Source organism: Lonchura striata, chromosome 27 (genome assembly GCF_050655825.1).
Source record: "Lonchura striata isolate lonStrDom1 chromosome 27, ASM5065582v1, whole genome shotgun sequence".
Classification (NCBI taxonomy): domain Eukaryota; kingdom Metazoa; phylum Chordata; class Aves; order Passeriformes; family Estrildidae; genus Lonchura; species Lonchura striata.
The window spans coordinates 10,459,297-10,471,432 of NC_140729.1; the positions used below are offsets into that span (position 1 = coordinate 10,459,297).

Genomic DNA, 12,136 nt, shown 5'->3' on the forward strand with positions numbered 1-12,136 from the left:
GAAGATGCAGTGGCTTGTGGCAGCTTTCAGGATAGGAGGCTCTGCTTTCCAAGGCCTGCCTCTCTTGGCCCATTCATGGCTCACACATCCCTGGGGTGGCCCATGGTGCTGCAAAGCTTCAGGGTGTGTCAGGACCAGCCAGGACACACATGGATGATCCTGTTCCATCAGCATTACTGAAGGGAAATTTGGGCAATCTGGGGCCTTTCATATTATCCTGAGGTTGGGTAAGTGACCTCAAATCATAGAAATAAGGCTGAATAGACAATTCATAGAAAATAGGGCTGAGGGGGATCTTGGGAGTGCACCTAATTCACCTCCTGTTTGAGGACACCTCTGCCTGTATCTTCCTTTTGCAGGCTCTTCTCCCCACTGATGGATGTTTCCTCCTTCCCACAGGCATTCTGTTCCCACTCCTCATTTTCCTGAAGCTTGCTTTAAATTTTGAGACTGTGGTTAAAACCATTACTTCTTTGTCCTAAAGCCAAATGTTTGCATTTTCTCATATCTATCCTTTAAATACACAGAATCTCCCACCAGGGAGTTTCTGTGCCTCCTTGGTCCTTCTAGGCTAAACCCACAACTCCTCTGAGTCACATTTGCTGGGTTTTTGATCTTTCTTGTTCTTTCTTGCCCTGACTCACATTCCCACTTGAACTGCAGTGCCCTGGCTGCATCAGATGCTCAGAGAACTAGAAATATGTTGGGTTTTTTGTCTTGCAATTTTCCTGTTCCTGTGTCCTTTCCTAGAAAAGCTTGGAAACATGGATTTGCCTCACATCAGCTGGAGCTTCTGGATCTCTTTAGCACCAGGCTCAAATCAGTTTTTCATTCTTTATTAACCAACTATTTCTGCTAAATGTGTAACTTTGCATTTGTTTTCACTAAATTAATCCCTTGTCCCCACCCAGACCATTCCTCCCCTTTGTTACCACTGTGGGTTCTTGAGGCCATCCAGGAGTGAACAGAACAGGCTTCTCTGGAGAATTCCTGGCCTTTCCATTTTGGGATCCCTCAGGTTCCTCAGGGCAGTGTTAGAGATGGTTTCTCAGCCATTTGCTTCATCCTGTCCAGACTGCTGAAAGGTCATTGCTGGTTATCAGTTGTCGTTATCAAAGGTGACACTTTGTCATGTTAAGATGTCACCCAGGCTGTTTTTCTCCCTTTATCCCCATGTCAGAGCTGCCTTTGGAATGCTGCACTTTGTGTGCATCTGTGATGTTCTCTGACAGTCTCTGGCCATACTGGGACCTGCTGGGATCCTCTTGGAGTTCTCTCTGAGGCTGGGTGGGCTCTGCCAGCCTGCAGGATGTGCCACTGCTTTTGCAAGGGCTACTTAAAAGTTTTATCTGTTAATGTTAGAAGAATACAATTCGTAAAGCCATGGTGGGCTTTAGATGACATTGTGCCAGGGGAGGGTCAGGCTGGATCTCAGGAAAAGGTTATTCCCCCATAGGGTGCTGGCACTGCCCAGGCTCCCCCAAGAATGCCAGAGCTCCCCGAGGCTGCCAGAGCTCCAGGAGAGTTTGGACAGCACTGCCAGGGATGCCCAGGGTGGGAGTGTTGGGGTGTCTGTGCAGGAGTTGGACTGGATGATCTTTGAGGTCTAACTCAGAATGTTTTGTGTTTCTCTAATTATTAATTGCTTTTCCACACACCAACAAAGTTAGGAGTGGGATAGCAAAGGCCAGCCATGAAGAGGAAGAAATGAATGAACTCCAAAAGCCAGTGGGATTAAAGTACTTAAGTTTAAAGGCTTTATAGCCACCCTTCGAGGCTGATGCTGGTTACAGATCACACTAGCCTAAACAAAAACTACCTTTAATCTCATAAAAATGAAAGCAAACATCAAAATGCTCCAACAGACCTGTGTGTGGCTTATCTCAGGGTGCAGGAGGGCTGGCAGGGAAAGGAGCGTGACCCTGTGGGACTCACCTGAACATCCAGGGTCAGCCCCAGCAGCACAGAGCAGGACTTCTGCAGGGTGGAGTAAAGCCACCCATCCTCATTCCACCTTCCCTGCCCCCTCCAAGTCCCAGATGGTGCAGAAAGAGGAATCAACGTGCTGGTGGCCTGTGGTTGTTCTGAGGAAGGGTGGGCTGGAGGCAGCTGGGTTTGGGGCTCCATCATTTCCATCATTCAGCTGTGTTGGAGCTGGGGGTGTTTGACTTGGCCCAGCACAGATAAAAGTGATGGAGTGACTAGGCTGCTTTTGGAGCTGATGCAGGCAAAGCCATATCCAACAGGACAGTGAATTCCATGAACTCCATGGGTTTGATATCTTTTCTGAGGACTGATGTTGTTATCCTCACAGTAGGGGAGGAGGGGGATGTGGTGCTAGGCAGGTGCACAGCAAAGGCCAGTGGAGCTCCAGTGGGGAACATGTGGCTCCTGTAAGGGGTCATGGCAAGGTATGAAGGAGGGAAACATTGACTCACAGAATTACAGGATCAGCCAGGGTGGAAAAGACCTTTGAGATCATTGAGTCCTTCCCATGACCTAACACCACCTTGTCACGCAGACCACGGCACTGAGTGCCACATCCAGGCTTTCCTTAAACACTGGGATTGTCACTTCTGTTTTAACCTTCTGATTGCTGCTGAGCAGCCAGACCTCGTGGGCTGGGCTCACAGCTGCTGCAGAAGGGTTGTGTCTGCACTCAGGGTCCTCTGCCAGGGTGACACTGCTGTCCTCTGTCCCCAGGAGCCCTACTACGTGCGCTGCATCAAGCCCAACGACAAGAAGTCGCCGCAGCTCTTTGACGAGGAGCGGTGCCGGCACCAGGTCGAGTACCTGGGGCTGCTGGAGAACGTGCGGGTGCGCCGGGCCGGCTTCGCCTACCGCCAGACCTACGAGAAGTTCCTGCACAGGTGAGAGGCTGCCGGGCACTGCCCAGCTCCTCGGGCTGGGCCTGGCTTAAATCTGCTCCTGGATGGGCTGGAACAGATCCCACAGGAGCCTGGCTGCTCTGCTTCAGCTGTGCCAAGGTGCTTGTGCACAGGTTCAACTCCTTGTCTGCTGAAACTCACTGCCTGTGTTAGTCTGCAGTGGGAATGTGTAATGAGGAGCTTCCCCTGAGTACCACCCTAAAACCTGAGCTAATTAACTGGTGTTTTCTCTCTGAATTGTCTAATTGTTGCAGCGAGAGGTGGTGTGTCTGGGGGAGCACGTGATGGTGCATAGTGACATTATGTGGGAAAAACGCCTGGACTTTAAAACCGAAAGTCTGAAAAGGGGGATGGTATCATGACCCCATTAAATGTTTTTTATTCTTCTTGCCCTCTTAGTTCCTACCAGACATGTGACAAATGACATGTTTTAGATTGAAATTTGTCTTAAGGCTCCACTAAATTAATGTGGGCCCTGCAAGTTCAACATGCTCTGATGGAACAGTGAATGGAGTTTTTGTTCTGTTATTGAATCAGGTGAGAAAAGGGCTTTGAGAATAGAAAAATATTAAACTATCCAAGCAGGTGGGATGTCATGAGTTAGAAATAAAGTGCTGGTGAAAGATCTTTTGCTGTTCACAGTGGAGATTTGCCTGGATATACCATAATACCCAAGGTGGAATGAAAGGCTCTGGCTTTCTAAATCCAGTCTGCAGTGCTGGGAATCAGTTTCCTGAACCATTCTGCAGTGGATAGAGTGTACTTTCACCTCACATGTGGAATTCATTACAATTTACTCTTAATATTTGTGTAATCACTATTACTATAAACAGCTGCTTTGTTTTTAATGAATGTTTGATGAGCTCTCATGAGCTCCAGGCCCACAGTGGTTGCAGCCAGGAAGCCAAATCAGCACATGGCAACTGCTTCAGCTTTTGGGCTGCTGGAACAGAATTCCTGCCCAGCCCTGGAGAGGGATTTGACATCCAGAGTGAGGGATCAGACACCGTGTGTGTGGTGCTGCTCCAAGCCTTGTCTGCAATGGCTTTTCTAAATTAAAAAAAGGAGAAACATAAAACCAGGAAAATAACTTCTCCTTCTGTAGGAGAAGAGTTTGTTGATATTTAGCCCTAAATCCTGTAAGGTAGGTGATATCTGCTCTCTCTCAGTAGGGAATGAAGTGAAGCACAGTTAAGACCATTATAAATGTCCTTCTCAAGCTTTCCTTGGATAAAGAAAACCTTCCTTTGAGCTCTGTGAAAGCCAGTCTCCCCTTTCCAATTTGAAGTATTTTCTGTTGGACCAGGACAAGCTGCCCTTGCTGAGATCATCATCCAGTTGGGTGATACACATGGCACGTACACAGATGGAGTGCATTCTCTTGGTTTAATATATAAATTACCATTAAAAGAAAGCTGATTGGGTTTCAGGAAAGAGTTTGTGAATGTAATCCAACCCTTTCCACATGGAGGCATCCATATGCCTACCCCAGGCCATGTCAAACATAGCTTGGAATCAATGCTGAGAGCTGTGAACATCAGGCTGTGAAGGGACAGTGAGGCCCAGCTGCAGCTACACACCTTTTAGTGGCTTCCAGAAATCTTGGTTCTTAGGAGAGCTGGACTGGGAAATGTTAACTCCAGGAGCAGGCTCATCTCTGTTGGGTGTTTCCATAGAGGTACAGAGGAGAAGGAGAAACAAAGGTGTTTGGAAGGGGGTGTTCCATGTCTGAGTGACCTTGGAAGTTGTGGGGATCCGCAGGCAGGAGAGGGGCAGGGCTGTGGTGTCAAGGAGCAGTTTTATTGCAGAGTCTGCCTGGCTATAATTAGCACCAGGCCACGACTGTGAGTGGCTGTGGCATCCAGGCCGTGCCCTGTGCTGCGGGGAAGGAGTTGGTGGTGGTGTGTGGCACACGTGGGGACAGGGGGAACAGAGGGATAGCTGGGATATTCCACCTACTGTGCCTGGGAAGGAGGGGGTCATTGGCACTGGGGTGTCCTTAATGCCTGTGGGAAGGAGCAGGAGGATTTAACATCTGGGGCAGGTTTTCAGTGCTGTGACATCCCTTCTCTCCTGAGCTCCTTGATGGGGTAGGCCTGGCTCATAGCCTGGATCCCAGACTGATCCACAGCCTGAGTCTTAACCTGTTCCAATCCTGGGTCCCAGCCTGTCCCATAGCCTGAACCCCAGCCTGATCTATAGCCTGGATCCAAACCTGATCCATAGCCTGGATCCAAATCTGATCTGTAGCCTGGGTCTGAATCTGATCCATAGCCTGGATCCAAATCTGATCCATAGCCTGGATCCAAATCTGATCCATATCCTGGGTCTGAACCTGATCCATAGCCTGGATCCAAATCTGATCCATAGCCTGAGTCTGAACCTGATCCATAGTTTGGATCCAAATCTGATCCATAGCCTGGGTCTGAACCTGATCCATAGCTTGGATCCAAATCTGATCCATAGCCTGGGTCTGAACCTGATCCATAGCCTGGATCCAAATCTGATCTGTAGCCTGGGTCTGAATCTGATCCATAGCCTGGATCCAAATCTGATCCATAGCCTGGATCCAAATCTGATCCATAGCCTGGGTCTGAATCTGATCCATAGCCTGGATCCGAATCTGATCCATAGCCTGGGTCTGAACCTGATCCACAGCCTGGGTCTGAACCTGATCCATAGCCTGGGTCCAAACCTGATCCATAGCCTGGGTCCAAACCTGATCCATAGTCTGGATCCAAATCTGATCCATAGCCTGGATCTAAACCTGATCCATAGCCTGGGTCCCAGCCTGATCCATAGCCTGGTTCTGAACCTGATCCATAGCCTTGATCTAAACCTGATCCATAGCCTGGGTCTGAACCTGATCCATAGCCTGGTTCTGAACCTGATCCATAGCCTGGGTCTGAACCTGATCCATAGCCTGGGTCTGAACCTGATCCATAGCCTGGGTCTGAACCTGATCCATAGCCTGGGTCTGAACCTGATCCATAGCCTAGGTCCGAACCTGATCCATAGCCTGGGTCTGAACCTGATCCATAGCCTGGGTCTGAACCTGGTCCATAGTCTGGATCCAAATCTGATCCATAGCCTTGATCTAAACCTGATCCATAGCCTGGGTCCCAGCCTGATCCATAGCCTGGTTCTGAAACTGATCCATAGCCTGGGTCCCAGCCTGTTTCCCAGACTTATTCCCAGCTTGGGGGGTTGCACTGCCAGTGCTTTGCTCTTTTATTTGTTCTTTTCCCTAACATAAGTGTCTCGAGGTGAGAGATGTTTTCCAGTGAGTGAATTATTGCAGGAATATTTTCCTGATGAGAACAGGGCAGAGAATCCAGTGTGCAGCGTTGATGTCTCGTGTTTGTGTGTGTGTCTATGTGTGAGAGCAGGAATGCTTTTGCCAGCACGTGCTAAATCTTCTCCTGGGAGTCTGAGAGGAGGTTTTTAATCCTCTTTATTTATCAGTGAGATCCCTGTAATCCCCGGGGACAGTGTTCCCTGCTTAAGCAGTGTGCACCTCCACTTCCCCCCTTCCACAGGCTAATTTGATGAATGAACGGGCGCTGGGATGTGTTTCCATTCAGGCTCTTGGAGGCTGTTCCGAGCCTCCTGCCGTAGGCTCCCAGGAAAAGGGTGATTGTGAGGCCATTTAAGTGTAACCGAGAGCTGAGAGTGTCTGAAGCTTTGAGATTGATGCCTGCCTTGGCTGGGGGCTTTGAAGTGCGAGGTGGCTGAGCTCGCTTAGTGCTTGTTTTATTTAGAATTGCAGAGTGGCTGAGAGTTCCATTCCAGGGAAAACTCTATTACAGCTCTTATTATGTCCATAAATCTTATGCAGAAGATTCACTGTTGCTTTTTGCAAACGCCTGTTCCCCTAATCAGCATTTGCTGGGCTGGTAAATCTTACAGAGCTTGGGCTGATCCCAGTACTTTGGGTTTGATTTGTAGATGTAGATGTCTGCATTTCTCTATTCTGGAACATGGAGTTTGGGGAGTGAGGATGGGAGGAATGGCTGACCCACAGTTATAGGCAGTGTTTGCACAGACTGGGGCAGCCAAAGCTCTGCTGTGGGGGGAAGTGACACAATTTGTTGGAAATTATTCCCAAAGTGATGCACGAGAAAAAAATTATTTGCAGAATTTTTAAATCCAGGTTTTCTGCCAAAGCAATTGGTTGCAGGTGGCTTCTCATGCAGACTGTGAACAAAACACAGTGTCGTGGTTTGACACTGCCACAATGCCAGCGCCCCCATGAAAATGCAACCTCTCAATTGAATGCTGTGAAACGCGATCAAGAACAGAGCAAAGCAGGCCCAAGCTTAATAACAAGAAAAAAACTTTATTAAGCTACTACTACTATATTACTGTAAAAGGAAAAAGAAAGAAACACACACAAAATTCAAAATGAAAACCTTCCAAAGCATTCCTCCTCCCACCACCCAACTCCATCAAACCACAGTGAGACACAACCTGGACCCCAATCAGGTTTCCACCCTCCAGACAATCGATACTCAGTCCGTCGAGGGAACCGAGGAGTCCCTCCCGTGCCACAGACCCCCCAAGAAACACAGCTGCCACATCCTGTGTTTCCATGTCACACATGGCACCGCCCAGAGAAAAGGTTTGCCTTGGGGACCCTCTCCTTTCCATGCACAGTGCTCTCACCACCAATGCAGGGATGGACAGACAGCTTTTAGGATTTTTCCTTTCAAGGATGCCCTGCCAAGAGGGGAAAAAACAACAGTTCAGTTTTTCATTTTTGGGACCACAGTCTCCCCATTTTCCCCGAGGGTCCAAGAACAGATATCTTCTTTTCTTCTTCTCTGAAGACAGGGGGCACCACCACAAACCTCCCTAACTTTTTTCTCTTCGCTCCACTTCTGTCTTTTCCCAGCTGAAGCAGGCCTCTTGGCTCACCAGCATCCTCCTAAAATACAGTCCCTCTTGGAGAAGATCTGTTCAGTCTGTGGCTACCAAGAAAAAGCCACTCCATCATCTCTTCCCACCTAGAATTTCCCCTTCCAACATCCCAGGGTCCAAGCTGTCTCTCTTCCTCTCTTTCAAACCGTGGAGGAGTAATATTTCACAACACTTTAATTTCTCAAGGAAGGGTTAAAAGTCCTGACTCCCAAGGATGGCTCTGGGCCCAGGCTGCAGCTCCCACAGGTGGCTGGGCACCTTGCCGCCCCCCGCTCTTCTCCTTCCCTGCGGTGTGCTGCTGACAAAACTGCCGCTGTCTCTTTCTCTCTCTCTCTCTCTCTCTCTCTCTTTCTCTCTTGGCTCTAGTGGGGGAATGGAGACATGGCAGATTTCTCCACCCTTCCATTGCAGGGGGTTCCAGTCCCTCCACCCTTCGGCCTTACCTCAGTCAGGCCACGGGCCGGGCAGGGGAGAGCCTGCACTGCACGCTGACTGGAACCAAAGAGAGTGAGTTCTCCTTGGAATTCTGCTTTTAACCCCTCTGTGTTCTCAGAGGCGTGTCCACCTTCAATTGGTCAATATCCAAATTGATCTCTTCCTTCCAAGAAAATTCTTTTTCCATGTCAAACCACGACACACAGCTTTCCTTCCTCACAAAAAAGCCCCAAACTAAAACTAACAAACAAAGCCTAAGCAAATAAATAAAAATTAAAGTTGGATATTGAAGGTGTGAAAAATGGAACAGACAAATCTGCAGAAGGTCAATGGTGAGTTTGTTCCTTTGCATCAGTTCAGTGCTGATAAATTGAGCTCCTCCCAATATTATTTTGCAGCATCTCACAAAATCATGCCTCTTCTCTAGTAATTTTCCTTCTATTTTGAGGATCACGATTCCTACAGAGGATATCTTCAGACTCCTCCATCTATACTCAGTTTTATTACAATTTAGTTGATATTTTTTTCTAAAACCAGTTGAAGCTTGGCCTTCTCTAGCACCTTGGTTTCAAGTTCACATTTGTAAACTGTACCTTTTAATTCCAGGTACAAGATGATCTCTGAATTCACTTGGCCCAACCACGACCTCCCCTCAGACAAGGAGGCTGTGAGGAAGCTCATCGAGTGCCACGGCTTCCAGCACGACGTGGCCTACGGCAAGACCAAGCTCTTCATCCGCACGCCGCGGACTCTGTTCACCCTGGAGGAGCTGCACGCCAAGATGCTCGTCAGGATCGTCCTCTTCCTGCAGAAGGTAAAGCTTCCACTGCCTCAGAAACTCGGCTCCAGCTCCTTAAACCACCCTTGCTCTCCTTTCTGGCTCTGTTGCTGCACGGATTCCAGACTTCTGCACTTTGGTCACTGCTGGATATTTTTAGGGCTCTTTCCATGGTGCTCTCTGGAGCCTTGGTATGGTGGGAGCTGTAGCACCTAAAAAGTTGCTTATCATTGTTTAAAAGCTTGCTCTTTTCTCAGTGGAAGGAGGATGCCTGGGAGCTTGAGGGACTTTTATGGCTGAAATGTGGAATCACAGAATTCCAGGCGGGTTTGGATCAGGAGGGACCTTTAAACCAAATCCCACCATGCCCTGGCACAGGATGCCCAGAGAAGCTGTGGCTACCCCATCCTTGGAAATGTCCAAGGCCAGGCTGGATGGGATCAAGTGGAGAGGTCGAGTGGAGGGTGTCCCTGCCCATGGCAGGGGATGGGGCTGGGAGAGCTTTCAGGTTCCTTTTAACACAAACCATCCTGTGATTCTCTGGTGTTAGCAATTGCTGAAAACTGTGTCTGTACAAGTGAGATGTCTGGCAAAGAGCAGAAATGATGGGGCTGACTTTGCCCTGCTAGGCAAAGTGGATTAGTTCAAGACTTTTAGAAACTAATTTCTTAAAATTTGTATCTTCTGTGAAATTCTTGGAACCTGGGAAAGAACAGAACCTCTGAACCCGTTCCTGTCCCTCATAAATAGAAACTGCTGACAGATGGGTGTAAAAAATTGACAGAGCTAAAGCTCTGCAGGGAACAGAGGTTTGCACAAACGCTCCAAACCTGGCAGACTGAATGGGGAAGAGCCTGAAGGAGAAGTTCCCCCTGGAAGCTCTGAGTTCTGTGGAACACTCATATTTCTAGTGTCTTCAGTGCATTATTGAATGTGATTCTCTCCCTAGAAATCCAACCAATTTGACCAGTAAGGGAGCAGAAAGCATCAAGTCTATGGTTAGTCTCTTGGTATTTGTTGTGCTGAATGGTTTATTTTGCACCTTTTGTGTGCAGTGAGTTTTTCTGGAAAGGCCAAGCTCAGGCTGTGGAGGATGCAGGCCCTGTCTTCCTCTGAGCTTCGTGGTTCAGAGTTTTGTTCCCTGTCTGAGCATGTACTGCTGCTGAGCTTCCTTGGACTATCAACATCTTCTCCTACCTTCCCTCCCTGGAAAGAGGAGCACTTTTCCAGAAGCTCCATCTGGCCTGGGCTCTTGGGCTGGCCTGGGGCTGATCTCTGGGGCTCCCTGGGAGGTGTTCCTGGATCCTTAGCTGTGCTTCCCCTGTGCTCACCAGGGGTTCTAGGGAGGAATTTCCTGCCTGGAGCCACTTGGATGCTTTCAGGGAGGTCACAGAACCACAGCTCTAACCAGAGTCTCTTTCTTCCCAGAAATGGGGTGAGCTAATGCATATATTGTGGAATAAAGCTGCAAGGGGGACTGCTTGCTTCCAGGTGACTCCAGCTTTCATATTAAACCAGGGAGCAATTGAGGGGTGACCTTTTTGGAAATTGCAAGGTGCAGCTACTGGAGAATAATTTCAGAGCCCCAGGCTATGTTGCTGTGGGAGCAGATCATGGCTCGGTAAGCTCCAAGCTCCTCCTTCAGATAAATCCAGTGAGAGGCCCAGTTTTAACAGCAACTTGTCAGTTTTGGGAGTTTGCTGCCAGCTCCAGAATTACATTGTCTGGAGTGGGCTCAGCATCAAAGACAGCAGGGCAAAGCAGGGCTCAGCATCAAGGCCAGCAGGGCTGGAAGGTAAATAACCTGCTTAGGTGTAATGGATCAACTCCTTTGCTCCACAAAGGGTTTTGCTGCAGTGGGTTTTGTGGCATCAGATGTAGAATAACTGTGGTGCTTCTGGGGGTTTCCTTGTTGCCACAGTCAGCAAAAGTGACAGAAATTAAAATGCTGGTGCACATTGTCTTGTGGCTTCACAAACCTCCCTCCCCTGTGTTCTGCTCTTCCTGGGGTGGGGAGGGACCAACATGAGTCTACCTGAGGACTGAAGCAGGACATGGAGGCATCTTTTTGTTGTTATTTTTTTGTGAGAAGTCTTCAGGAAGTTCTAACTTACCTCATAAAGGATTTGTGGGGAAAAGAAAAACAGTGTTCAAGGTACTGAGGACTCTGGAGAAATCTGGATGTCCTCCTGGAGCTGCTTCCCTGTAGCTGAACCCTCTCTGCTTTCACTCACTGGAGGCACTCAAATGGGGCTGAGATGCAGAGAAGCTTTTCAGGGTGCTGAAACTTGCAGCTAAGCCAAGAAACACTCAGTGAATCACTAAATGCTTATTGAACAGCCCATCAGCTAAAGAGAAGGTGTTGAGCTGGTGTCTATAGGTATGGATTAGAGACCTTATATAGTGTTAAATCTACCTGGAAAAAGCTTGACTTTGTCTCCATTTTCAGTGTTTCTCTTGTTTCCTGTTAACTCTGCTCCCAGGCCTGGCTGGGATCCTTCCCTGGCTCTGCTGCCGGCAGATGGGGCCGGTGGAGTTGGGCAGTGCTGGAAAAGGTACAGTCAACAATCAGAAATCAAAGAGGAGGGGTCTAATGAGGCCTTCTCTGAGCTCTGAAAGCATCAAGGCAATTTTGCCTGTCATTTCTGTTCTCAACTTGCTTTCAATTGTTCATTAACAGCTCATAGGGAAATTTAATTCTTGCTCTTTTTTCCTTCTGTAGTTTTGCCTGTGAGGATCAAAGGCGGAGGGAGGCAAACTGTGAGCACATCTAGAAGGATTTGATTTTCTTTTAAATAACTGAACCTTCTGTTGCATTGGAGTTCCCCAAATTTGAATTTAGGAAGAGGGAAGGACAAGAGAAGATGAAATGTGGTGCTGTGACAATGGGCACTTGTGTGACACAAGCTGAGGCAGATGTGAGGAGCAGCCTTAGAGCAGCTGATCCCAGCCTGAGGCCCAGGGGTGTTTTCCTCTGCACAGGAATGAATGCAAGTGAAAGAATCCACATTTGGCTGCTCTTTTTTTAATGATGTGTATTCTGTGGTTTATGGCTGTCCTGTAAATCAGGAGGCTTCCAGAAGGGATTCAGTAATTATCAGGAGAGGTTCATCAT

General features: G+C 48.3%; 1 protein-coding gene across 4 annotated transcripts in view; it reads left to right on the forward strand.

The window, feature by feature from the left end:
- The window catches only part of MYO1D (myosin ID), a 192,665-nt gene that overhangs the window by 95,029 nt on the left and 85,500 nt on the right, over positions 1-12,136 (forward strand). For all 4 annotated transcript variants that reach the window (XM_085562090.1, XM_085562091.1, XM_085562089.1 and 1 more), the window contains 2 exons: positions 2,704-2,870; positions 8,850-9,057. In XM_085562090.1, the coding sequence (XP_085418216.1) occupies positions 2,704-2,870; positions 8,850-9,057 (375 nt within the window). The remainder of the gene's footprint in view (positions 1-2,703; positions 2,871-8,849; positions 9,058-12,136) is intronic.